This window comes from Monodon monoceros, unplaced genomic scaffold (genome assembly GCF_005190385.1).
Source record: "Monodon monoceros isolate NGI ecotype Baffin Bay Population unplaced genomic scaffold, NGI_Narwhal_1 Super_Scaffold_22, whole genome shotgun sequence".
Classification (NCBI taxonomy): Eukaryota; Metazoa; Chordata; class Mammalia; order Artiodactyla; family Monodontidae; genus Monodon; species Monodon monoceros.
In genome coordinates, this window is record NW_021703779.1 from 123448546 (window position 1) to 123476265 (window position 27720).

The following is a 27720-nucleotide window of genomic DNA, read 5'->3' on the forward strand; positions in this document are numbered from 1 at the left end:
AGCCAAGTGCATCAACATAAATGTTGAATTCCTGGGGGAAATGCTTGCCTCATACTGTTACTTAGAGAAATATATGCCCAGACATTGTGGAGCCCCTTCTAAAACAATTCTCATTTTGTTAAAACAATAGGATCAAATTTTCAATCGTGTTACCCAGCATCTCTGCATTTATGAAGCTTGTAGGCAGATACGAATGCCAATGAAATGGGGATGTGTTTTTAAATGATTAATACTTTATGAAATGTGGAAGTGGAAACTGAGGGTTTTCGTGTGACTCTCTAATTTTGTCTTTACCTACATGGAAAGAATTCCTCGTGGAAGCCATATGTGATGCCTCAAAACTGTTTAAATTGGAGTCATTATGAGAACAAATGGTGTCATTGGATGATATTAGTCTGTTTGTGTTCCTTCTGCCTACCCAGTGAATCAACATTAATACAGATTTTTAGAAACACTTGAAACAGTCATCTGCAACCCCATTTTTGTTTTAAAATACATGTTTAAAAATTGATTAAACCTTTTTACCTACTAAAACGTACCTTTAGATTGACAGTTTCCATTATACAGTCCTTATCCAGAAAGGAGGTATCCTTCTCTACCTAGTTTTGAAAGCTCTGAATCAGGAATAGGTATGAAATTTCATCTGGTGTGTGTTTGGCATCTATTGAGATGATCATATGTTTTTTATCATTTTATTTGTTGATGACGTGATGTAGCGTACAAATAGACATCTTGATATCAAACTGTTTGTGCACTCCTGGAATCTGGTAGGTTACTATTTTATGATCTGCAGTTCAGTTGTATTTTATGTAGATTTGAATTTTACAGATTTGAAAAAGTGGATATAATAATATTAATAGACTCTCTTTGTACTCAAAAAATTGATCTACTTCTACCTCTGACATGCAAAAGCTATTTGTGGCTGGGGTACAGTTCTTTTCCTTCCTGCAACTTTTGCTTTAATGCGAGAACACACTTCTCTAATTTTACTTGTTTCCGAATAAAAGTGACATCTGATGTGTTCAGGATAATCCAGGCTGAACTATCTTGGTCCAAGAATCACAATAAATGATAAAGATGGGGGTGATTCCTATGTGTTAGGGTTATCTCATTTAATAGTTAGAGCAATCTTATACGGTGATGCTGTTAGGATCCCCCTTTCACCAAGGGACTCACGGAAGTTCAACGGATTTGATCCAAGGTGACACAGCTAGTGGGGGTTTGAACCTGGGTCTCTCTGACTACAGAGCAGCCTCAGGCTCTACAACGAGCCCTGCCCTGTGCTGAGAAGCCACATGCAACTCAGCTGGCTGTGCAAAGAGGCAAGTCACTGGTCTCCAAGGATTCTGAACACTGGCTAGTTCTTGAAGGTGTGTGTCCTTGGACTGGAGCTATGGCTAGCTCAGCCCACATTCATCACTCCTAGCGGAGAAGCAAGTGCAATAGCTATTGTTCTGCTTCTGGTAATGAAGCTTCTTCCTAGCCTTTGTTAGAACTTCAACGTAGGCAGCACGTTTGACGTGAAACCTTAGTAAATGAGCGTGTTCAGCATGGTCCCAGATCTGAAAAGCAGGTCCCCTAAGGGGTAGTGAGCCACTGACTAGGATGTCTGGCAGTGTAGGGAAACAGCTCTGCTGTGGCGCTGTGGACACCCCGCAGGTATTCCAATAGGCCACATAGGACGAGGCTTGAGCCACAGATAATCTGAGTGTTGGCAGAACACCTAGCGATCGTCCCAGGACAGGAGGGCACGAGAAGATCTTGAGGGTGTACTCCAAGGCCGTCTCCCACTCACCCCCCATCTCCTCTGGGAGCCTGTGATGACACAATTACCTCCCAGGCTTTGATGAGGTATGGAACATTCTGTCCCACTCCCTCGCCTATAAGCCCTCTTAATGGAAGTCTAGAGTGGGCTCCTCAATCACAGAATATCGTACAGCTCGCTCTGCCGTCATCGGGTCCCACCGGTTTTAATGGTGTCCTTTTTGGTGTGTGGGACAAGGACCGCGGAGCTGGCGCACCTTCCTTACTTTTGTTATGTAAGTACTCAACTGCCTGACTGGAAGAGCGACTGGCTGGATCTTTACCAGTCAAATCACTCAGGCCTCACCCTGTCTTGTATGTGTGTGCATGACAGGTGCTCACCTGTGCTCACCTGATGGGATGCTCACGGGGGCCCTGGGCTCCATGTGCCCCAAGAAAGTCCAGCTGTAGGATTTTATAGGGTTGAAACACTGTCAGTATGGGTTACAAGACAGTCTGCCTCCTTTTACCCTAAACAAAAGTGTGTGTGTGTGTGTGTGTGTGTGTGTGTGTGTGTGTGTGTGTTGGGAGAGGGGTGTCCTTTAGATGAAACAGAAAGAGCTGAGCCTATAAACCAGGTGGGATTTTCATAAACAACTGGGCAACATTGCTGTCAAGATTTTAGATGGGCCTAAATTGTCAGGTTTGACTATTGTGCTTAAACAACGTGAAAGAAAATGTGAATTCTTTATGCGTCGGCCTCCAGGAAATCCCATCTGCTGTGTCAATTCAGGTAAACATCCGTTCTCGACAACCTTTCTCTAGAAAGGGGTTTGAGAAACAGTTTAATGCACTCCAGGCTAAAGTGCTGTGTTATCAGTGGCTGAGGATTTGCAGTGCCTCAGATATAACTAAGAATTGGTCCCAGCTCCCATCGAGTTTAATGGAAGACACAGGGGCTGTCAGCAGGCACGGGTTGTAGGGTGCTTAATAGCAACTTAATATTTCAGTTGTTTTGAAGAGTTTCCTTAGATGGAGATTAATGGACCAGCTTGATAAAGGAGTTCTTTACTTAATCCTTTACCAATTAGGAGCTGATGTGGAGAGACAAGTAATGAAGTACCCTGTGTGATTGGGAGGCACTTTGGGAGGAACCACAGGGGTTTCTAGTCTCTAATCAGCCGTGGTCGCAGAACTTGCGAGGTGTGTCTCCAGAAAGAAAGGTTGAGTACGAGAGACACTCCTTCTGCCCTGGTAGCCAAGGTCCTAGTGTAGGTAGCCAAGCCGTGGGACAAGGAGGGGACGCTAATCAAGAGAGAGGGCCAGCCCAGTGTGAGGGAGTGTGTGTGTGCTTTGGAGATGGGCAGAGTTCGTGACGTACGTTCAGTGCCCTCAGAGTGGCTGGAAAAACAGTGGACGAGAGGATCGTCCGTCAGTGTCCCAATTCCATTGATTCTAATGCCAGCATGTCTGTAGAACCTGGTCCCTTCTCTCCCCCAACCTGACTGTCAGTGCCCTGGCCCAGGCCACCACCCTCTGTTCCCTGGACTACGACAATGGTGGTCCAACAGGTATCCGTGCTACCTCCTTCTTCCCGTCGATCTAGGTTCTTTGCTCTCAGAGATCTCTGCCTCTGGCTCTCCATGTCCCTCCTCTGCTTAAAAACTGTGGTCCTTTCCCCTCCCTGTCATTCTTTAGAGCAAAGGCAAGGTCCGGTCTCACCCCAGCTACCTCCTTAGACTCAGGCCTGTTCGCTAGTGCCGACATGTAGTATATTCCAGCCAGACCAAGCACCCCACTCTTCCCCAAACCTCAGTTCTCTTGGTTCCTCTGCTTGTTCTCCCCAGGCTGCTCTTTCCTTCCTTCCCTGGCAGTTCATTCTGCCTTGGAGGCATTACTCGAAGGCCACTGCTTCTGGGTAGCCTTCACCAGACTCTCCGGGTAGACTTCGACGTTCCTTCTTTGAGTCCCTTCTTACGTGCCTCTGACATTGAACGTACAACATTACATTGTTATTGTTTGTTTATCAGGCCTTTGTGCTTCTTAAAGTGCGAGTTTATTAGGGGAAGGGACCATGTCATCCACATAGTTGCCACCCCAGGGCCAAGCACAGTCATGGCAAGTGACTGAGTGTTTACCAACCATCTTACATACATAATCTCATCTAATCCTCATACCAACCTTCTGGAATAGGTACTATTATTGTTTCCACGGTACAGATTAGGAAACTGAAGCTATGGTAGGTAACTTGCCCCAGTCCACACTCAGTATGTTTTAGAGCTGGGGCTTAAATTCAGCACAGCCCAACTCCAAAAACTGTGCAACATTGTCTCACCGGCAAATACCAGGCCCAGTAAATGGTCTTGAATGAATCCCTATTACTCCGCATGGATGACTTTCCATATCACCTAATATGACTCAAAGGAAATTCATGCAAGATGACACGTACAGTCCTACTGAAGAGTTGCACCATCTACTATCACAATGCATCCTCGGGATAGTTTTTAAAACAAGAGATTCTCTTGTCCCCTTTGGAATTATCCCAGCAGCTGTTTTCAGGTCCGGGTTGCTTCACTGGTTTATGATCTTCTCCAGGGAAATCCACTCTTAGATGTTTTTACACACACCCCTAAAAAATGATACAACAGTGTTTTGGTGTATGTAACATTCTTGAAAGCCAACTGAATTCTATTAGGCAGTTTGTCATTTGCATGATAACTTGAGTCCCCACATTCAGAGAAAATTACATAACCCAGAGAAATATACCAAGAAAATGAAAATCAAATTCAAAATAGTGCCCATGGAGCAGGACACTGGTATTGTGCTGAATTGATCAATTCTAAGGAAGTCCAAGGATGAAGAGGTGGCAGTCTGATACAAGTCAATAGTCGTATACATTCAAGGCTCACATTACTAGCTTTGGCTTATGTATGCGATGTAGATATAAATCCATGTATACCACACGTGCAGCTAGAAACAGGATATTTACTCTTTTATCTCCTACTGTTGCCTTGTCTGTACTCAGGACTCGAGCCAAACAGACTATTCGGCATTCCCCGAATCTCTGAGATAGATATTCTTTTTATTCCTATTGCACAGAGGAATAAACTGAGGTTCAGAGAGGTTAAGTAACTCGCGTCCTCTAACTAAGTCCTGTGAATATCCGTGGAGCCATAATTACCTCCAACAAATAAGACTCGACCAGATGATCGTTTTCACACTACGTTCATCTAATCCCTGGGGTACCCCAGAGGTCGCCCAACCTGGCTGTGAGCAAAGCACCATGGCTTTAATCTTTAAGCATGGGTTTCTTATAAGATTTCGCCTGGCAGGGGAGGATTCGTGTGTGTAGGAAAGTTTGAAAACCATTGGTTTACAGCAGGGGTCAGCAAACTTTTTTACGTAAAGGCTCAGATAGTAAACATTTCAGGCTTTTGGGGCCTTATGTCCTCTGTTACGGCTACTGAACTCGGCCATTGCGGCACAAGAGCACAGGTGATATGTACATGAATGGGTGTGGTATGTTCCAATTTGACTTTGTCAACGGATAAGGAAATTTGAATGCCATATAATTTTCAAATCTCATGAAATATTATTCTTCTTTTGATTTTTTCTCAACCATTTAAAAATGTGAAAACCAATCATCTCAACTCACAGGCGGTACAAGAACAGAGGGAAGGCTAGTTTGGACTGAAGGCCTCAGTTTGCCAAAACCTGGACTAGATGGTCCCTAAGGGAACTCTCAGTTCTCTTGTTCAGGAACCACAGTAAGCACATGAGATGCCCACTTTCTGAAACCCTGAGAACGCCGTCAGCTACAGGTATCTTCTGGTCTCCTTCTCTGGTCTGTCTGCCCATGGCAGGGTGCATGATCTAGTTTGGACCCAGGCTGTGGGCCCACTGGGAGACACCAGGCTAGAGGTCCCACCTGATAGATCTTGGAGATTTATCTCCGTAGAATATAGTCTGGATCTTCCAACTATTTGTCTCTGCCTCAGCCCTCAGACTCAGAATTTCCAGGATCCCCAGTGGGGTGCTCACGGAATCTGACTTTTAAGTTAAAACCTTGAGAAAATTAAATGCAGCTTCTCCCGAGAAAAGAGCCTGAGCCCCTTCACGTCAGGGAAACAGAATGAATACTTTGAAAAATATCACAGCCTCTTCCTCGTCACCTGCCTCACTACCCACAAATGATTCGGTGCTGCAGAGGCTACAAAGCGCTAGGTAGGGAAATATAGAATTCCGCGAGTAATTCTAATCAGGTCGTGTTTCATTCCTCCCAGCCTACTTTATGAAGAGGAAGTGTCCTTTAAGGAGTCAATAGGACTAAGATACTATTCTAGAAAAGGGCCCACGGTAAGAGGCTACCTGACAAGAAGGCTCAGGTCTTCAGGCATCCCCCAGACTCTCTGGGATGCCCAGCCCACCTCAGCTGTGTTTTTCATTTGGAGCCAAAGGCAACAACAAAACACTTGATTGCTATCAGCTCTGAATACTTATGGGGACAATGGTAATTTAAGCTAGTCCTCTGAAAGCCCCAAAATAGTTGGGACAAAAGCTATGGTTCTCAATTTTTGAGAGCCTAGAACCTGACTGGAACAGCCTCCTTTCCTCCCCTGCACGATGGAAATAGCAGCACTGGCTCTACCTCCCATCCCCATTCCACGTCCAGTCTCCCAGTGTGGCTTATAGAGAACAGGGCTCAGGCTACTAGATGGAAGCTACAAGACAGCACAGGGCAACTCCTAACTGGCAGAACTCAAAACAATTAAAGCTACTGAAGAGTAGAAACGAATGCCTAAAAGCATCAGACAAAGGCTGTGGCCGAACTTTAGGGATGTAGTAGGTATCTGCACCTGGTGACGGGTTAGACAAGTAGCACTCTAGGCACTTCCAACCGTAAGAGCCGTAGTCCATCTGCGCATCAGCCACCAACATGGCAGCTACTTCCACTGACACCTGGAAGCTGGAATCCAGCCCATAATAAGTAATGCGCCTGATGGGCTGTCTGCCCAGAGGGGCACCATTTTGAAATTCACAGAAAGGCACTGTGTAGGCTTACAAGCCCGGAGAACCACTCAGGGTTCGGAAGGTTGCTTCTGAGCAAGGATTCCGTATCAACTAACAGCCTCCGAAGCCCAGTCTTACATACAAAGGTTAAAGTCACGTGTGTCTTGGAACAGCCTCCTGAGGGTGGCAGGCCCAAAGACAGTGCCCAAGGTGAGCACAGCGTCCAGTGGGGGCCCTCCTTGGCCCCTCTCTCTGAATCTGCAGGTCGCTGCACAGTATAAGGAGCGGGACGTCAGAGCCACTCTTTTTTTTTTTTAAAAAACTCTCGCTTGAAACTGTCTGGGTGTTTCCTCTTGCAACTGGCCTTCAGATATCCAGGGGATCTTAGGCACTCTGGGAGGATCTCAGGAAACCCCAAATAGCCATGATGTGTTTAGAACATTCTAGAGAATAAATCCAAGCCCAGAAACTTTCCAAACTCCTTAAGGATCTCTGAACCTCTCCTCACCTGGTCAGGGGCTTCCAATGATGCCTGCTAGCTGGTGCCTCTGCCAGTCTTTGAGTCACCACCAGAGCTTTGTAAAAAAATTGTTCCAAACTCTACAGCACCGTTGCTCAGGTAATAATAACAACAATAGCAATAATAACCAAGATGAAAGCAGTAGCTACCTGTATTGACTCCTAGGCAATTTGTATAAACTTTCTTTTTCTAATCCTTCCAAAAATTCTCCAAAGTAGGTATTATTGTTACTGATTTTAACATGTGAGAAAATTGAGATTCAAAGAGTTTTATTAACTAGTTCAAGAGAGCAAACCCATTAGAAAATCCAGTATTTGAACTCAGGTCTGTCTGGCTCTCAAGCCCTTGCTCTGAGGCTCACGCTGCCACAACTAAAGTCTTCATTTCCATAGAACCTTCCGGAATAATGTTTCTAGCTCTCTATTTCTTCCTCTTCAAAATCACCCGAGCTTTCCGCTCTGTGAGGGAGCAGTGTTTCTGGAGAGCAGATGTTACAGTTATAAGTAACATGGGGCCTGTCACACCGTAGTGTCCTAGGATGTCCCAGTGCCAAGAGCCCTCTGAGGCCACCAGGATCAGCTCGAGGCCCAGAGCATTAGGAACAGAGAAGACCCTGAACATGGCTCTCCTTTCTCCTCCAAGCCCTCCCCGGTCTTCTTTTTGTTCATTCCATCTCATCTGCCCCAACTTTCAGTATTGGAGCTTTTCTAGGACCAGGACTTTGTTTTGTTGACACAGTTTTTATGGACTACTTTACTTCTTGATACTAAAGAAATGATAAGTCATAGTAAAAATAAAAACAGAGTTTTCACACACAGGCAGACCTCGTGAACCACTAGATCCGGAACAAACATCTGAAGTCACTAAGGAGGGCTGCTTTGTTCTGTTTTCATCCAATTGAAAAGTGGAAGAACAGTCGTTGTTGTTGTTGACGACCACACGCGTAGGCAGACGTTCACGTCAGCATGGTCTGTTCACATCTGGGGCCGTCCGGTGTGTGCTGAATCTATGGAATTATAACCTCATGAAAAGAGATTACCATTTTTCTGCCGAGGCCACCTCAACTGCAATGGGCATGAATGGTGCTGCTATGATAATTAAATCCCAAATCTTTCATAATCCTCCACTTTCCCTAGAGTAATGTTCAGCATTAGCTATGGATGGAAACGCAAACAAGTCCATGTAGATTCAATAATAAAGCTTAATAGGTCAGGGAAGGGGTGGAATGAAATGAATGCTTAACACCTCCAGAGAGAGCGCATTAGTTTGCCTTCTCAGTGACTTCCTTGATTTGTGTTTGCCGGGACTTGAATCTGTGCATCAGATTGTCCTTTATTAACAACCAGATCCATACCAAGCTTCTTGCACGGGAGATGTTTAATGTCAATCACCGTACAGATTGCCTGCCTATTTCCAGAGCTGTACATTGGAGGGTCTTTCATTTCCATATTAAGATCTTACAGAGCTGATTGGAGAGTCAAATAAGTGCTGAGTTCCGGTCTCCACGCTCTGGTTCTAACTGAAGGAGGGTAGCCTGAAGACCCTGAGCCCATTTGTGGATCCAGCTTTGAGACACTGACACGTTTGCCGAGTCACCACGGCTTACCTTCAGGTTGCTTGGCAAACTAAAATGAGAGGAACAAAATCTCACTAAGAGTTGGCTTGTGATTACTTGCTAACAGTATCAATGCTGTACATTGTTTTCTGACTGTGGTGATGTTTCTAAACTAATAAATGATACCCTGCATTATTTTGCGTTTTCATAAAGCATTTCACATGCATTAATTCGTGTTATGCTCACCACCACCACCGTGTGAAAAAGTTTAATTATTATCCCATTTAACGGATGGGGGACACAGATGAGGCGCAGAGACAGCAAATGACTTACCCAAGGTATCAGAGTTTATGATTCGCCCGCAGTTGAACCCAAACATCTTGATCCCAGGTCAATATGTTTTGTTTTATTTTGTGGGGCTTTTGTTGTTGCTGTTGATTTTAGTTCATATTCTGTCCTTTGTAAGTTACATCCTCTAGGAATACATTATATACTCTCAAGTTCTGGCTGGAGATGGTCTGGGTTCCATGTTTGCCACCGTGATTTCCGAGCTGTGTGACCACGAACAAGTTCCCTAACCTCCCTAGGCCTCAGTGTTTCCATCTGGAAAATGGGACTAATCATTATCATTACTATGGGAACTTCCTTCGTAAGGTCCAAATCACAAATTACATGCTGCTGGTCAAATACTTAGGACCTTCCCTGACACAGAAATGGATCCTCTAAAGGGTAAGAATCATTTATCATTTATTTTGCTGAACACTTAGGTGTAAATTAACACTGTATTCACACACACACACATACACACGTACACACACAGAAAATGAAGCCCAGCATAGGTTGTTTTTAAATGTTTGAGTTCTAAGCTTGTGAGAATGATACTGTCTTCATGTAGCACAGTGTACTGTAAAGAATTATTTGTTCAGAGTTATAAGCCTGCAACTGCGAAAGCAATGCCGAGATACATTTTGTCTCCTCTAAGATCTTCCAAACATCCATTAGTCTCTTGAAGGACAGTCATAAATCCTGCAAATTTCGTTTATCTGAAACCAACTCTAACAACTGTCCTTCCCACCAATCATCCTTTATATCCGTCTTCGGGTTTCAGACCTCAGTGAACACATCCTGGTCTTATGTGGCTGAGCATGAAAGTGGAGGAGCTGGGCTTTCTTTGGAGAGTTTCTGGAACCCACTCTGACCTGAATCTCTTTCTAACATTTGGACATAACCCCTGACATAACACGCTCCCCTATTTATCAAATTAGAAGCTGCCTTTCGCTTTCCAGCTTCCCTTCTGGAAATAACACGTAGGTGGGAATCAGGAGGTGGGAGTTTTAGGACGGGCTCTAGCACTAAGTAGCTGTGTGACCTTGAGCAAAGCACTTGGCCTCTCGGAACCTTTCTTTGCTTGTCTGCAAAATGAGGCTGGTGGACTGTATCGTTTCTGGGAAGACGCTGTGCAGAAGGCAGAGGTAGATAAGGTACCGCGCCTGTGCACGTGGGAACTGGGGGCTGGGGGCGGTGCTCGGGGGACAGCTGGAGCTGGCATCAGCCGGAGCTGGGGTGGGGAGAGGGAAGAGGGATTCTTCCTCAAAAGCTTTTGTGGCGGAGGTGGGATCTGACTGAGCCGTGGAGGAAAAAATAGGACTTCCAGAGTTGAAGAAGGGACTTCTAGCCTGGGAGCTGAGCCTGACGCAGAGTCTGGAAGCAAGAAAGAGCATAAGCGTGCTCAGAAACTAGTAATCAGTCCAGGGAGGCTGGGGATGAGGTCTAAACCTGCGTTTAAGAAATAAAAAAATATTAACACCAGTTGGTCTTTGAAAGGAGTGTAACTGGAATTTTAAGGTAATAAGTCACTCTTCCTGCTGTAGCTTAGACCTGGAGCTGGAGAGCGGGTGGCACTGGAATTAATATCCCCATAGAAACGGAAGGCTCTGCGTGCTCGATAAACAATTTTGAAAGTGCTATAGTTCATCACCCAAATTCAGACCACTCGTATTTTTCAGGTACCTTGCCTTAGGAGAGAAAGATTTCTTATCCACATCATGGGCTTACGTCTCTGGGATCAAATTTTACGGGAAGAGATGGGTCATATATCAAAAGGTTAATGACTAGCCATTTCTCGCCCAGCTATTTTGTGGCCACCGAGCTGCCACTGTGCAGAGGACACGGAAAGGCAGTGGAGATTCACGGGGCCATTTGCCTCCGCCATCCGGAGAGGCCCCGCAGACTTTGACGACAGCCTCTAGAGCTAAGGGCTGCCGTCATGCCCCTATTCTTTCATGGGAGACTTGGAGCATCTTTTCCTGTAGAGATCCACCGGCACGTTCCACCTCCACAGTGATTGATCTGTACGTTTATTACACTTTCAGTAGTAAAAATATATAGACTCCAGTCATCTCTGGAGATGCTGAAATAGTGCTTTTTTCCCCCCTTGATTTAGGGGAGGGTAGAGAGGCAGGATGTGTGCAGATTCTGACAGAAATATAAGAGCTCAAATATCTAATTAGCTGAAAGAATCTTGGTTCCCTCTGCACCTCTGACAGAATTGCAGCTGTCAGATTGGAGCTCCAGTATTTTATCCTCGTCGCAAGATGTATCTGAGGATGATTTAGAAAAGACGCTTTTTAACGTCAGTGCCACTCGGCTTTTTTTGTAGGATGCTTGAAGACGACCTTAAGCTGAGCAGCGATGAAGATGACCTTGAACCCGTGAAGACCTTGACCACTCAGTGCACTGCCACTGAGCTCTACCAGGTAGGACCAGTTTAGGGCTCGGTTTGGGACCCACGGGGAGGGAGCTAGAGGACCTGGAATGGTTTTGCCCTCCAGAAGCCTACCCGCTTCATCTGTGAACTTTGGAGAGAGGGAGAGAAGCAAGGGCAGGCATCGTGCCCTGGAACAGGTCGAATCAGCTCACACTTTCACATCTTTCCCTCTCCTGGACTAAGTGTGGTCTTGAGTGCGGTGTAACTTTCCTGTAGTGACTCCACCACGAGGCCTAGCGCCCACACTCATTCATTCATTCCTTACGGTATAAACGTGACTGCTCCGTTCACCTTTCCCAGGGGTGCCACTTCAGGACACAGCTGACCGTCAGTGCCCAGCAGCTTGCGGCTCACATAAACCTTCAGGCAGAAGGCATTTGGCAAAAACTTGCTGCCGCCCTGTTTTCTTCCATTCTGCGTCACAAGTATTTACAGTACTGACCACCAAATTAGATGGCAAGAATGTGTGTGTTCAGCATTTCCAATGAGCCTGCACCTCTTGATTTGAAAAAGCCAAGTATCATGTATGAGTCGTGAGAATGGTGGTGTAGTGTGTGATATCAGTGATGCCGATGTGTTTTCTCTGGGACAGAAAACTGTCTCGCGTGTGGGGTCCTCCTGGGTGTGCTGAGAGCCTCAAATAAGGAACACAGAAGGATCGCCTTTTTTTAAAGCCAATACCTGACCATGTTCTTTCTGCCATGAAATCTAAGTTATAAAACTGAAACCAGGGTGTTTCAAGGAATGCTCATGCACTAGTGTTTCAAGATAGTTAACAAATACAGAATTCCATATTCACTAAATATTTTCTGAGGAGCCTGCAAAGAAAAAAGCTTAGGGAAGACTCTTCAAGGCTTATCTACTCCATTTTCATCTACAGTTTTTGACCGCACGAGAACTCCTACCATTCCGCGTAATTTTAAAATTGAGTACTTCTTCAATGTTATGTAGCCAAAACTTCCCTCTCCCTTACTTTCTCCGCTTTATTCTGCTTGCATTTTGGATAATATGTAAAAATTGCATCTTTGCAGCTTTGGTGCTTTATCAAGAACAAACACAGTCGTCTCCCAGGGGGCTTGTGGTACGTTTACTGAATGCAAGCAATCCCTTTCCTACTTGGGTCATGGACTCCAGAGCAAATGTAAAATGCACACTTAAATTCCCGTGTCTGCCATTCCTGCTTTCTGCATTTAATATGCCAGTGACAAGAACATTATAATGGGACTTCCCTGGTGGCGCAGTGGTTGAGAGTCCGCCTGCCGATGCAGGGGACGTGGGTTCGGGAAGATCCCACATGCCGCGGAGCGGCTGGGCCCGTGAGCCGTGGCCGCTGAGCCTGCGCGTCCGGAGCCTGTGCTCCGCAATGGGAGAGGCCACAGCAGTGAGAGGCCCGCGTACCGCAAAAAAAAAAAAAAAAAGAACATTATAATGGTAAATAACCCCTCCCCCCCAGTCCTAGGTCATTGATTTTGACAGATGCAAGATGACATTTTAATGAAAATGCTTCAAGCAAGTCATCAACAGTAAGTGAAGGTAGAGTTTGCATGTTGACGTCTTCTCTATGTGATTACACAAGTGCAGTCTCCTTTTTTGGCTTCTCGAGTTGTTATTTTCTGTATTTACCTGAAGAAGTGGCATCAGGTCAGTTGGCCTGAATCATCTGGGGTTTTAGGATGTATGCGGTGACCGTGTCAATGCTGAGGCCCTCAGGTAATCCCGGTTGGTGAGTGGGAAGCTCTCTCTGGCCCGCGGCCCTTAGCCTGCCACGCCTTCCCCACAGAGCTTCTCATTTGAAGGGGAGGTTGAACTGGGATATCTGAGGTAAGGCAAAATGACAGCTTACTTCCCCCTAGCTGGGTCCAGGAAGCAAGAAGCGGGAGCAAGGTTATAAACATTCGCAAAGGAGCCCTCGAGTTCCAGGACTAGTTACAAAGCCCGAAGCCTAAAGGCCGGGAGAGGATGCTTTTGCAGTAGCAAGGGCCACGGTGACAGCAAGTTTTGGTGAGTCCTGGCTTTCTGAAGCCCAGTATTCTTTTTCAAATATGTGTGGATTGACACCATTTTCCTTTTTTTGTCGTGGTGGTAAAATCCACATAACATAAAATTCACCCTTTTAAAGTCTACAATTCAGTGGCATTTAGTCCATTCACAAGGTTGTGGATCCAACACCAGTTCCAGAATATTTTCATCACCCCAAAAGGAAATCGTGCATTAAACAGTTACTCCCCAGCCCTCGACAACCACTAATTTACTTTCTGTCTCTATGGATTTGCCTATTTCGTTCGAATGAAATCGTACAACATTGTGACCTTTTGTGTCTGGCTTCTTTCACTTAGCATCATGTTTTCTAGGTGCATCCATGTTGTAGCCTGGATCAGTGCTCCATTCCTTTTTTATGGCTAAATACTATTCTGTCATATGGGTATATACTGCCTTTTGTTCATCCATTCATCAGTTGATGGACATTTGGGTCCACCTTTTGGCTTTGCAAATAGAGTTCCTATGAGCCTTCGTGTATACAGTATATATTTTTGTTAAACACCTGTTTTCAGTTCTTTTGAATTGAATCTTTTAATTTTTTTCAGTTCTTTTGATTCTTCCCCCTAGAAGTGGAATTGTTGAGTCCTAGGGTAATTTATGTTTAACTTATTGAGGAACCACCAAAATCTTTTTCTTTTCAGGTGAGATAACATGGTGCCACATAGGTCATATGGTACTATTCTCTCACCTTGTAATCGGGACCATCACATCTCCGGCCACATCTATTTGTGGCAGGATGATTGGAGGGAAAAGCATCCGAACAAATGCATTGGTACAGTAAATGATGTGTCCAAGGGACCAGACCACACCATTGGTTTGAGCCGTCATTATACTTAGAAACGTTCTCAGAACGTGGTAGCTACATTCAGGCACATGTGGTTCAATAAAAAAGCCATTAGCTTTCTGGAGACATCCTCAGATCATCTCATGCATAATCATTGCACCCAAATTGCCCAGATTTGGTGAGTACACACCAGTCTTTTCCCCAAAGCTCTTAAGACCTAATGCTATGGTTTACAACATAAAGAATCCCAAGAGAATGCATTGCAAATGCACGTATGAAAATGAAACACGGGGTTGAGATGTGTCAGTTTCTAATTTGACATTTCAGTCCCAAGTCTCTCGTAATCAGAACACTCTCCCCTCTCCCTGCCCCACCATGAGCACCCCCGACGGCAGTATTGGCCGTGCTGAGCGGGTCCTGTGCACAGACACCGATAGAACAATTAGGATGTGTTTAAATGCTAAGTATTATTCCTGCAAACGGGAAAATACAGCAGGAAGCCTGAAGGGGAGAAGCATAATATACAAATTAAAGATGCCAAATTGTCGGCCATAGAGACTCGGGGATGTAAAGTATATTTTTAACAAGATATTTTACCTTCTGGTGATTCTTTAAAGTCAGAGATGCTCAATCACATATGCCCATAGTTTCAGTGGAAAAGCCATGGTGATTGTACCCTGAAAATATTTGTTAAAAGTTTGCGTGCTCTCTCCACATTCCCCATTGCATTTTGCTCCCTCGGTTGGGACTATTTGGGAAGCAGCTGTGTCCATGTGGCTTGGACATCAGTAGTGTGGCGCCATGGAGGAGAGTGAGCGAGAGAGCATAGGCGTGTAGTCGAATGGGTTTGAATCCTGGCTCTGTCACTTGCTGGTTGACCTTGGGCTAAAGACCTAAGTATCTGTAAAACGGAGGTTAACAGAGGTAGCAGTAGCACCTACTTCACTGGGTCATAGTGAGGATTCAGTGATTAAGTGAGTGAATACAGGCCAAATCATTTGACACTATGGTTGGCACATAGTAAGTACTCACTACTTTACATCATCACCGTCATCAGGATCATCGTCATCGTTACTACTATAGTAACAATCTAAAAAGCCTCATATTTGAGAGACTAGATCCATTACTTTCCCTTTTCTTGTAAGGAATGCGATGTTAAAGAGAGCTGCTGAATTAACTACCTGGTAAACAGCCAGTATGTGGCCAACTTGAATGAAAAGATTCTGTCTTGTCCTAACATGTGTTAGCTGTGTGCACCTATAGCCATGAGGAGCTGTAAGTGTGGTCGTTGAGTGCATATGGCTTTTGCAAACGTATGGTCACCAAAGGGGATGGGGAGGGATAAATTAGGAGTTTGGGATTAGCAGATACACACTACTATGTATAAAACAGATAAACAACAAGGACCTGCTGTATAGCACAGGGAGCTCTACTCAATATCTTGTAATAACCTATCATGGAAAAGAATCTAGAAACCAATATATGTAAGTATAATTGAATCACTTTGCTGTACACCTGAAACTAATACAAACTGTAAATTAACTATACTTCAGATTTTTTTAGTGGTTTAAAAAGAGCATGGTTTTTGGACTAGAAAAGCCTGGGCTTCAATCCCAGCTCTGTCACGTAATAGTTGCATGACATCGGGCAAGTCACCTAATGTCTCAAAGTCTCAGATCTCTCACCGGTACACTAGAATAAAGCGCTGTCGCCTAACGCATTGGAGTACTGTGAGGACGAGATGAAGATCATGTATAAGAAAATGCTTTGAAAGCCACAAACGCTACGCAGATCGGAGGTTGTTCTTCCTTATGGCCCTTTTAAACATTAACTGGAAGCCCCCTCTTTGGGGTCCATTGGTAAATAGATCTTGCCCTTCATTTTGGCCTTGGTGCCCAGAGGGATCTGCTAGGAACTGGCTTGAATGCCCTAACTGCACCCAAAAGACATCCATTGGGTATGAATGACGTTTCTTCCCCTCTGAGCTCTGACAAGTTTTAACCTAGACATCCCAGGAAGAAAGGCCAGGTTGCCAATGACACTGCACCAAGTCCTCCAGGAAAATTATGTGTCTCTGAAAAAGAGTTTTTCTTCAAAGGACTGACATGGGTGGAGAGCTGAGTCATACCTTCGGATCGCAGTTCTTATTTCTCTTTCTGAGTTCTCACTGTGCCCTGGAGAAAGGCTATAACGGTCTGCTGTGACACTCTACTCTCACCTTGGTTTTCTCTCAAGAACTTCCCCTGAATGGGAAATAAGTAATTACTTAAAGTTGACATCGGACATTGGAATGTTCCAGAACAGTGTTTGAATTGGATGCAGTGTTTTGAACTTAGTCTGCGTGAACATACGACTTGCAGTATGTTCTGTTTTGTTTTTGAAGTCGGCTATCAATAACAGGGTTGGATGTACAGCAGAGTGATTCAGTTATACACACACACACACACACACACACACACTCACACACATATTCTTTTTTGTAAATGAACTATATTTCAATAAAAATTTAAAACAATAGCATGGTTGGGATATGGGGGGGCTCCATGATGTCCATTAGCCAGCTGACTGCATTTTCCTTCTCAGCTGCCACTCTTGGCATCATAAATATGAAACCCAACCCTGGCCTTCTCCATACAACAGTTATTGAATTGCCATTTTCAACCCAGTCATGCACGGCAGGCAGCGATGCTGTGATGCGTCCCCTGGGGTCTGGCCTGAGCACAGCACGATCCAGTAGGACGGGCTTCCTGCATGTGCATCGGTGTGGGGTTCTCTGCACACCCTCGCCCCTCATACCACTGAACCTGCAGTTTTCCTTTTGGTCCATTTTTCTTCTTATGTTTCTCGGGATTAAAAGAACTCCTGAAAATGAGGGGTTAAACCTGGAATCAATTTTCATTTACAGCTGAGAAGCAGTTATTGATGCCGTGTTTGCAGTTCAGTGAAAGATCTAAAGATATAGACCTGGTGCTTCTCTTTCAATATGAGTAGCCTAACCAGTCACAAATGTTTTTTTAACAACGAAATTGTATTGACAGGTTTATTAAAATTGCCATCTTTGAAGTTTTAACCTATCCACAATTTGACCTATTCCAAAGGCTTCTAGAATGTGTGGTGGCCCAACTCCAGAGCCCCCTCCAGTACATATTCATAGAGCCAGGTAAACATCTCCTTGATGTTTCCTTGCATGTTATCCTGATGTTTGATTTACGCAGCTTGAAGCATGTAATGTCTGTTATACTCTGGCAGCAGGACGGTCTGTGATGCCCGGGTTTTGAAGCTGGGTTAGATCCGGACACGGCTCTCCCATGCCCTAATCGTCTCGGACTGGCATTAGCAGCATCAGACTTTAGCATTATAAAGGCCATAAAAGAAATAGGTATTGTTAGAAACGACCTTTAGGGAATTCTAATATTAATACCATTTTATGATTAATATGAATGAAACTGAAACCTTCGGTGACTTCATTTAGCCCAGTTAGACATTCCGAAAACGGGCACTATGGCTGGAAACGCTCAATTAGTGACCAGGCTCAGCTAAAGGACTCTATATAGATAAAGCTTGGAGTGGTGTGTGGGTGCTTTAAAAACAGAGCGGGACAATTTCAGTTTGCTTTGAGCACAAAGACATTCTAATGAGTTGTGTCTGGACACATTATCGTAAGTAGCTCCGATGTACCCAATTTTATTTAAGCCAATCTTCTTTCTTTTTCTGCCAAGGGATTGCCCTTAGAAATGTGGTACTTAATTCAAAGCATGTTACTGGGGACGTGTGGACTTTTCTTTTTTTTTTTTTTGGACTTTTCAACTAGATGCTAGTAGCACAGCTGCCCCTCAAGCCTGTGAACGTTTACAGAAAAATATTGTCTTCGAGCTTTTAATCCAGGTTCTTGATTTGGGTTTTATACTTGATTCATTTTTGTTTATTTGTTTTTGTTCTTATTGTGGGACCGGCTCACTGGCTAGGTTGTTATCTGATAATTGCATATGAAATGCATTACATGGTAGCAGAAAATCTGAACATGCTGGCAGCTTTGGGATGTGTTCCTTGTACCTGGGATGCATACTGAACTTTCCAAACCTAGTGGCTGAGTGAAATTCAAGCCCACTTTTCTGTTTAAAGTTTGCTAATGAAAAGGGGGGCAATACATTTTACTGCTGCCCTCAGCTGGCCCCTGATGCGCTACAGTGAATTCATTCGTTGTGACAACAGATACTCTTCCCTGCTATAATGCTTCCTAATTTTTAGCCACAGTTCTTCTCTCATCGCGCTGAACAAGTTGTTACCTCCCCAAGGTTCCTCTACATTTCCATTTACTTTGTTATCAGCAGAAAGGCTGGGGAAGGCCTCTTCCGTAATGATATCAATATAGCACCCACAGCAAGAGAGGTCAGCCCGTCAGGGCTGTAGAAACAGCAGATGGATTAGGATGAAACCGGGTGCGAAATAACTTTGATAGAGTCTTTTAATGTAAACAGTTTATCTGCCATTGCCTTTCATTGAAATGCCCCACAAAATGTGATGGCGTTTGGGCTGTGAAGGCTGCAGAAGGTAGCAGAATAAAATCCGTATGGATATTTTCATTTATTCATTAAAGACAGGAAAGTAAATAGGATAACATATAAGGTTAATAGAATAACATTGGCCTTCAGAGTCCCAAGATTGTGTTTTCCATTTGGCTGTATTAGCATAGGGACTAGATTAATAAGAAATTGCTTAGGGCTTGTATGATATGATTTTTAATATGCTCCAGGCAAGTCTATGACTGTTTAGAAACCTGCTTGCTGAATTTTTTCATTGTAATTAGGTCTTCTTTTAGTGCCAAATATTTTGACCCGTGATCTCCGTAGATTGCCTTTTTATTGTAATCTTCATGAAATGCTTTGAGCACACAGATACAGAGGAACACAGCGTTTGCACACGTGTCATGTCCGTCACTGCTGATGACCGGATACTGACTAACAACCACTGCCACTTAGGAAGTGTCCATCTATGAGCATTTCCATCGCAAACCCAATGGCTGTTTTGCTTATCGTAACACTTTCTCACCATGGCCTTAAATCACACGTTGGCGAGGATGTGCTGCTTGCCCCAAGGTCCAAGTGGAAACAAAAATGTGTACAGTTTGTTCTTTCAGAAACGATAACTCTCCAGTAGGACAGGGATGACCACAGCCTTTTGTCTACAGAGAGCACACGGCACATATCCGGCGCTGTGCAGAGGGTGGTAGGGGGAGTAGCAGCCACCTCTGGGAAGCTGGGAATCATTAAGTCAATTGGAATCAAAGTGCTGGAAAGAACAGGTATCACCGTGTTACCCTTGTCGCTACCTCTGGGCTGCAGGAAATGGCTGGACAGCATCGTTCCTCTCGCCACTCCCATCCCCACTCTGTCTTTGGTCCAAGCTTGCTCTTTTCCTTAAGCCCCTTCGTTGCCCCAGTTTGGGTCCCAAATCCATGGCTGCAGCCTGGAGGTTCTGTCTTAGTCATCAGCTAACAACCCCCAGGCAGCGTACCACGTGTACCTAAGTTTATTGGAGGTGTCCACGTTTTGAGTTCAATCAGGGTTCTAGCATCTGTTAGAGCGGTACGAATGTCTCCAGTAATAAAACTCTTTGCCAAACTGAAAATGTAAGATTTTGAAATTTAGATGCTGGCTTGGAAAAATGTTCTGGGGCTTTGGTTTAGGGCCTAGGAATGCTTTATTCTGTTCCCCAAATGTCTGCCATCTGCTGGAAAATCTATCAGGTAGGCTGCAAACACCCAAGGATCTTGTCATGAATGGAAAGCAGAATCTGTCTTCTTCTTAAGCAGATGTATTTACTTATTTCTACTGATTTAGCAAGAGCAAAGAGCAGAAGCATTGTAAGCACACAGAACAGGTATCCAAATTTGAGATTAGCTAGCAATCCTAGGTTAAAGTTTCAAAATTCAAGTGGGTGGGCAGATAAAAGCAGCAGACCTTTCCAAAACATATGGCATGGCATAACGCACGTATCATGAAGTATCTCACAGGAGTCTTCGGAACATTAGATATACACATTTATAAACTTGCTAATAGATCTTATTTCTTGCTAATGGAGGTTGACTCCACAATGGGGGTTCCATATTTATCCCTGAATCGTATATGTATATATATTATGTGTGTGTGTGTGTGTGTGTGTATATATATATATATATATATATATATATGCTGAAATACTCGTGTGTGTATTAAAACATAGACTACCAGACCTTAAAATGACCACAGAGAGTCTTTACTCCAGCTGCCTAATTTTGCCAACAAGGGCACTGAGGCACAGAGAAGTCAGTTGTATTGCGAAATAACAGAGAATATACACATTGGTCTCTGGCCCTGGTTCCCAGCACAGAGCTCCTAAATCCCTCGTAATTTCCTCAGTAATAAAAGCAGTAGGCGCATCTTTTGTTCTAGTATTTGGTCTTTGACCCTGGTTCCTGACCCAGGGTCCTAAATCCCCTGGAATTTCCTGGGTGATAGGAGTGTCTTTTGTTCTAATGAGGTGACTCTTGGTGGGCTCCTGGATGCGGGCCGGCTGGTCACCAGAAAGACCAAGCCATGAGTGGAAGCTTGGCATTCCCAAGCCCACCCTCCCATTCTTTACGGAGCATGTATGGGGTTCGTGGAGCTTCCAGGGGGGCTATTGGAACCTCTGATGTATAAGCCGATTGATCAGAAGCATAGGTGACAACTTGGGCTTGAGACTGGCATCTGAAGTGGGCGGAGGCAGTTCTGTGGGACTGAGCCCTTAACCAGTGGGATGTGATGCTCTCTCCAGGTGGACAGTGTCAGAAATTTGCTTGGTGTGGGAAGACCCCACACACATCTGGTGTCAGACTGTTGTGAGTATAGTCACAGTGTGAGAATAAAGGAGAAACGAGGGTGGAAGGATTACTGGGTTTTCTAATACAGATTGATGATAAAAATGCATGTAGCATCCTTGGCCAGAGTATAATATGCTCTAAAGGGACGGAAAGCCTGAACACACTAGTATGCTATTACTGAAGGTACGTCATCAGTGTTCACTCCCATGTAGGTTTTGGCATACTTAGATTATTGGGTACCTACTATGCACTAAGAATACTCTTCCCGTTTTCCTCGTTACACATAGTAGAGAGAGAGCCTCTGTTAGGTCTTTATCATCTCCCAGCAAAGGACACGTGTCATCTTGTGAGGGGTGCCTCCCTAGTACCAGAGGCAAGAAGGCTCGGATTGGCTGGGGGAAAGAAAATTGAATTTTCAAATCCACAAGCCCCAGGGGAACAGAATAACTGAGTGCCACTTACCTTGGCCCTTCTAACGGGCAGAATAAATAAGCCAATGCTGAGCTGCTCTGCGTCGTGTCTCCATATTTACTCCACTTAGAGAATGATTAGTGTCGACAGATGAGCCTTAGGAGTGAAACGTGCTTCTCCACCAAAGACAGTTCATTTTCATTAAGTTACAATATATCAAAACCTTGGTTATAAACAAAATCGCCAGTTGACAAATGCATCTTGCTAAAGGGTTTTGTATCCAGCAAAAGAGTCAGCCTAGAGGGAGCAAGCCTTAATGGAATGCAGGCACTTCTGAGTCCGGTTATGACAGCATCTCGGGGCCAGACACTCAGAAAACTCCTACACATGCGGGGACAAGTAGGACCCGCTATGAGGCCTGTATTCAACTGGCCTTGGTAGGGTCTTGAGCGGCAGGTTGGGTGAAGTTGATCAGGAATTCGATGAGCCTGGGGAAGCTATGGGGGATTCATGATCAAAGGGAGCATAAAATGGGGTAACACTAGAGAGGCCAGCGGCCCAAAGGAGAGGCAGTGGCTGTGGTCCCAGTGAGAAGTAGTAAGTCTCCAGCAAGACCATAGCTGCAGGAAGGGTGAGGAGGGGGCACAGCCTTCTGCCGGAAAGCACGATGGAAATGTACCGTCTGGACCGCTCCGTACTCCCTCCTCGTTGGGGCGTGAATTCGAGCCTCGTGGGCAGTTGCAGGATGGATCCAGATGCACACGGTCCTGGAGCCCAGCTTTTCCTCCAGAGGCCTCTTCTCTTCTCTTCACGGAGCTGGGGACCCGCCGGCGCTCTCTCATCCCCGGAGCAGTGCTCAGGCCTCTCAGACTCTACAATCGGCCCCGATTCTTTTACCCAGCCCATGTTTATTAAGTGACTATCAGGTGCCGGACACCCGGAACAAATTTCCTCCAGTCTCTGCCTGTCAAAATTTTAATCCTGCCCCCATGGTGTCTAGCACACGCCTACATCACGTATGCGTCGAAGACAATGAATTAAAATAAAATCGGAGAAGCCCAATACTCTAAAGCTAGGGAAGGTGTTTTTGCTTCTTTCAGGTTCAAGATTCAAATACAGGATGTTTCCATGTTCCCTCCTGGGCACTCATCCACCAGAGGGTTAAACATAGTGGGAAGTGTCTTCCTAGAGATTGTCAGAAATTCCGGCAGGCGTCCAGGTGTTGCAAAATGCTGAGTGACATTTTCTCCTGTTAAGCTGCAATCCTGGGTGTGCGTGCGTGCTGCCAGCCGATACCTCAGCCCGTAGGATATAAGCCTCTTGATGTTTTACTCATTCCAGTGAAATCTATTTAAATGCTGTAATTAAGCAATTCATTTTTATATTTGTGCAAGTGCTCTCAGGATATGTCTCTTTAATTGATTTAACCAATTCTGTAGGTATTGATTTTCGACCATCTGAATACCCTAATGATGAGTTCATTTGTTAATAGAGGAGTTTCTCTTCTGAACTTAGCAATCAATGCAGTTTACCAGTACCTGCCACTAAATGAAGGTATGGCTGTGTCTCGCAGAGTTGCCCCATGAAAAATGAAAGGTAAAACATAGAAATACGAAAACCAGTGCAATCGATTGCTCTTCTGTCTTCTTTCCATAATGCGTAGTATCCAGTTATTTGAAACTATCTGAATGATTGACTTTTCACTTTTTATCAAGAAGTGTATTGTATACATGCAGTTTGGGTGTGTCTGCTAGTAGAACGCCAGGAAGAAAAAAACAGGAAATGTAAAAGGCATGCAAAACAGTGGTAATAGAATCGCATTTTATGCTTGACCGACAGTATGATTATTGATTACGGAGGAAAGCAGTCCCTGACTACGTAGCCTTGTAAAATGAGTCCATGGCTCCAATCTCTCTAGGCCTCCTAAGTGCTCACTTTGATGGTCTCAACAGACCAACAGACCAACATATTGCACTGAGTTTGTTTTCTGTCAGTCTCAGGGGGGGTGTAGCGTCATAAGTCTGGATATAAATGTTCAGGGCATGCTTCTTAAAAGCCCCAAAATATTCTCCAAATATTTTTATGAATATAGTATACTTGTCTATTGGACTAAAGTAACAGTTCATGATATGTAATCACTGGGGCAGAATTACCTTGCCGAAGAATTTTGTAAAAGTTCAGTCAGTATATAGAAGATGACTAGCAAGTTTCCGCTTTATCTGTAGCATTTTCTCCCTAAAGAAATAGGATGTTCTGTCTGCCCTGGAGGATGGGGCTCAATAGAGAGCCACTTTCCTCCCTTCCTTCCTTCCTCCCTTCCTTCCTTCCTTCTTTCTGTTTTTTCACGATGACTACATTTGATGGTTCATGTAATTCACTGTGGCCCTTGAGTCACTGCAGCTTTGGTGCAGCCAAAGGATTCTCCATGTAACAGAAAGACAAGGTCCTTCTTCTTTTTAGGAAGCTAGATTTAATGAGTGAGCAACTCTAGGCATGTCCTTAGCTGGTAATGAGACAAGAATTGGCTCATAAACACCCCTTGGAACGAGATGAGTGTCTTCTCCCTGGGAATATAATTTCTCAAGCTGCCATATCATGGAGGATATCATCCTCAGGGCTTCCCAACCTCAGGGGCAAATGTTAATGAAAAAGCAAAGAGCCCTGCGGATGGAGTGGGTGTGAGAGGAGGAATGGCTGATGAAGAAGTCTCTGCGAAAAGAACGATGCTTCCTAGGCTTCCTTGCAGGAGGAGAGAGTGTGAGGGGCAGTAGCGTGCGCACTTGCGCCTCCACGGTCTCGGGTGTCCTGACCTCTCTACCACCAACACCAGTCCCAAGAAGGTTCAGGACAGAGGCCTGTGTGAGGGTAGAGGGCCCTCTCTCCTGCCGGGCTAGGCCTGGCAGGATCTAAACACATCAGAGTCTTCATCGAGTAGGACTTTACAGTCAGAAGCATTCTGTTCACCCCAGAACTGCTTCTGATATGGAGAGAGGAACTGAATGGCTTCTGTAATCCTCGTTGGAATAACTGCATAGATTTGATACTACAGCCTGGTCACTGGTCAGACAGCCCATCAACTCTCTGGCTATAAAAATGTATAAATGCACCATAAGTCCCGGTTACCAAAGGGGAAAAGGGGTGGGGGAGGGATAAATTAGGAGTTTGGGATTAACAGGTACACACTACTATATATAAAACAGGTAACCAACGAGGACCTACTGTATAGCACAGGGAACTATATTCAGTATCCCATAATAAACTATAATGGAAAATTTTGAAAATAATATGTACCTGAACCACTTTGCTGTACACCTCAAACTAACACAACATTCTAAATCAGCTGTAGTCCAGTAAAAATAAAAACGTATGCGCTGACGCCTACGCGGAATGCGGTCGCATTCAAGATGCACTCTTTTGCTTAGCATGCTGCGGTTTCTAGAGCACTGTCATCGATGTTGGCTACTCACAACCACCCTTGATGTAGACAGGGCAGGAGTGATGGTCCGCATTTTTAAAATGAGGAAACTGAGGCTCACAGGCGTTGGCCGCATCGCTAACGTCATGATGATACGAAATGGCGAAGCTGGTAGCAGAACCCAGGTCTGTGGATTTCGAGCACAGCACTGTTTCCACCTATAGCCCATTGCATCTTGTTGCACCCTACTGGAGTACGTTTTTTAACATCTTAATTTATTTTATCATCCTATCTTTTTAAATATTTATTTATTTATTTTTGGCTGCGTTGCGTCTTCGTTGCAGTGCGTGGGCTTCTCATCGCAGTGGCTTCTCTTGTTGCAGAGCACCAGCTCTGGGCATGTGGGCTTCAGTAGTTGTGGCTCGCTGGCTCTAGAGCGCAGGCTCAGTAGTTGTGGCGCACGGGCTTAGCCGCTCCGCGGCATGTGGGATCTTCCCGGACCAGGGCTCGAACCCGTGTCCCCTGCATTGGCAGGTGGATTCTTAACCACTGTGCCACCAGAGAAGTCCCTTTATCCTCCTATCTTATGTTGGAACTTCCTTGATGGCAAGATAAGTATCGTGTTAGGGAAACGTGGCATGAAATAAGTAGAATATAGGTTTGCAAAAGCATATAGACATTACTAATTAAAGCAGCATAAGTGTTAACTATCTAGCCTCCATTTTCCAATCAGTTTAAATTACTTTAATGTATGTTTTTAAACTCAAAATTAGCTGTAATCCCAATATGTAACCCTCTTAATGCTTGGTGGATCACACTGTATCATTTTATTTTGAGTTCCCTCCTTTTGCAGGGTATATCACATTCTTGAACATGTATCTGGAACTTGTATAAAAGGAAAAGAGGAATTTTCTCCTTGTATATTTTCTAGACTAGTTCTTTTACCTTAAAGCCATATATATTTTGCATGCAAATAATTCACTTAACTTTTCTTCAAAGTCTCTTAATAATTCCTTATAGCGTGCTTAAAACAAAGTCAGGGCTTCCCTGGTGGCGCAGCGGTTGCGAGTCCGCCTGCCGATGCAGGGGACACGGGTTCGTGCCCCGGTCCGGGAAGATCCCACGTGCCGCGGAGCGGCTGGGCCCGTGAGCCATGGCCGCTGAGCCTGCGCGTCCGGAGCCTGTGCTCCGCAACGGGAGAGGCCACAGCAGTGAGAGGCCCGCGTACCGCCAAAAAAAAAAAAGCCAAATTACAGTGAAAGTGGAGATCGCAAATGGTGAGCCGTTTCTCATGGCTGGCGGACACCCCCTGCAACCATTTCATTTGGAGATGAGTGCACAGGAGGGTGACCTGAGAGCATCTCACTAAAGCTCTGGGGACTCTGGAATGATCCTGGGTTAATCTCCAAAGAAAACCTCTCAGCCTATTTTCCATCACTATCCAAGCAACCCAGAAAAAATTAATTTGAATGAAGTTATTTTCCTATAGTACTGTATAAAAAGACATATGTTTCAAAGAAACTGGCCTTGAACGTGATTATGTGCCTCCTGATTAGAGAAAAATAACTGGGTCTAAGTGACAGTCCCGACACACAGAGAAGAGAAGACTTTTCAGAAAACATGTCGCTGAATCAAAGCTAGGTTAAGCAATGTCACTTTGATTCCTCTCCTCCCCGTCTTCTGCCAGTGGCACGCTCAGCCCATCACATCTAGCTCGCTTTCAAAGGAAACCACTGGAACACCATGTCCATTACTTTGTGATAATCTAAGTCTTCTTTAAGAACAGATTTGTTTGGATTTTAAGGGATTGGGAAAAGCAGATTCACGTGATTTCCACAATGGCCTGTCTTCAGCCCGCTGCCATATCCTATTCCACCCTCCAGGACTGGGGGAGAAAAGGTGGTAGAAAAGACCAGCGTGGGCGTGCAGACTGGCTGTGCTTCTGTAGTGAAGGTCAAGGTCTCTCCCCGACTCCTTGCCGGCATCTGGCTCTTCCTTTCAGCATCCTTTAAGGGACTGCTCAGGCATTCATACCCTAAACACCTGTGAGAGATGACTGGGCCAGCCAGACGCATAGTCCTTGTTTTCTCATTTTCACCTGTTACCTCATTCCATCTCTTTCTCACTATACTTGCCAAAATTCGACCTCAGCCACAGATGGTGAGAAAATGATTTTTGCCTACCGAGCCAAAGAAAGTGCCCAAATATTAACGGGTATTTATCTAGAAACAGAACCTGAGGCTTAATAGAAGAGAAGGACTTGGATTTCCAACACTAATGTCTAAACTGGGGAAGTATTTCATTGATTTCAAACAAATTGCTTCCAAGTGCACTGAGTTGTTATGCACAGAAAGGTTCAGTATGCTTATGCCTTGGTCATTCAGGATGTCAAGTCCAATGTTAGATTATAAATAGTCTCTGTTACAAGTGGTTGCCTCTGCCTTCTAATTTATAGCAGGATTCTCTTCATCTCTTAGCCCTCACCCACCTCCAGGATTCACAGATATACAGGTCTCCAAATGGATACCTTTTAAAAGAGTCTGAAGAGCCCTGAGGTTGGCAAACCGCTGCTTCAACGCTCCCCATACTGAATGTTATTTCTACCGCCTGAAAGAGTTTGGCGGGGTACAAGTT

General features: G+C 44.7%; 1 protein-coding gene across 1 annotated transcript in view; it reads left to right on the forward strand.

Annotated features, from left to right (window-relative positions):
* The window catches only part of AFF2 (AF4/FMR2 family member 2), a 499888-nt gene that overhangs the window by 378193 nt on the left and 93975 nt on the right, over window positions 1-27720 (forward strand). Inside the window, exon 7 of the mRNA XM_029240247.1 lies at window positions 11488-11584. Within this exon, the coding sequence (XP_029096080.1) occupies window positions 11488-11584 (97 nt within the window). The remainder of the gene's footprint in view (window positions 1-11487; window positions 11585-27720) is intronic.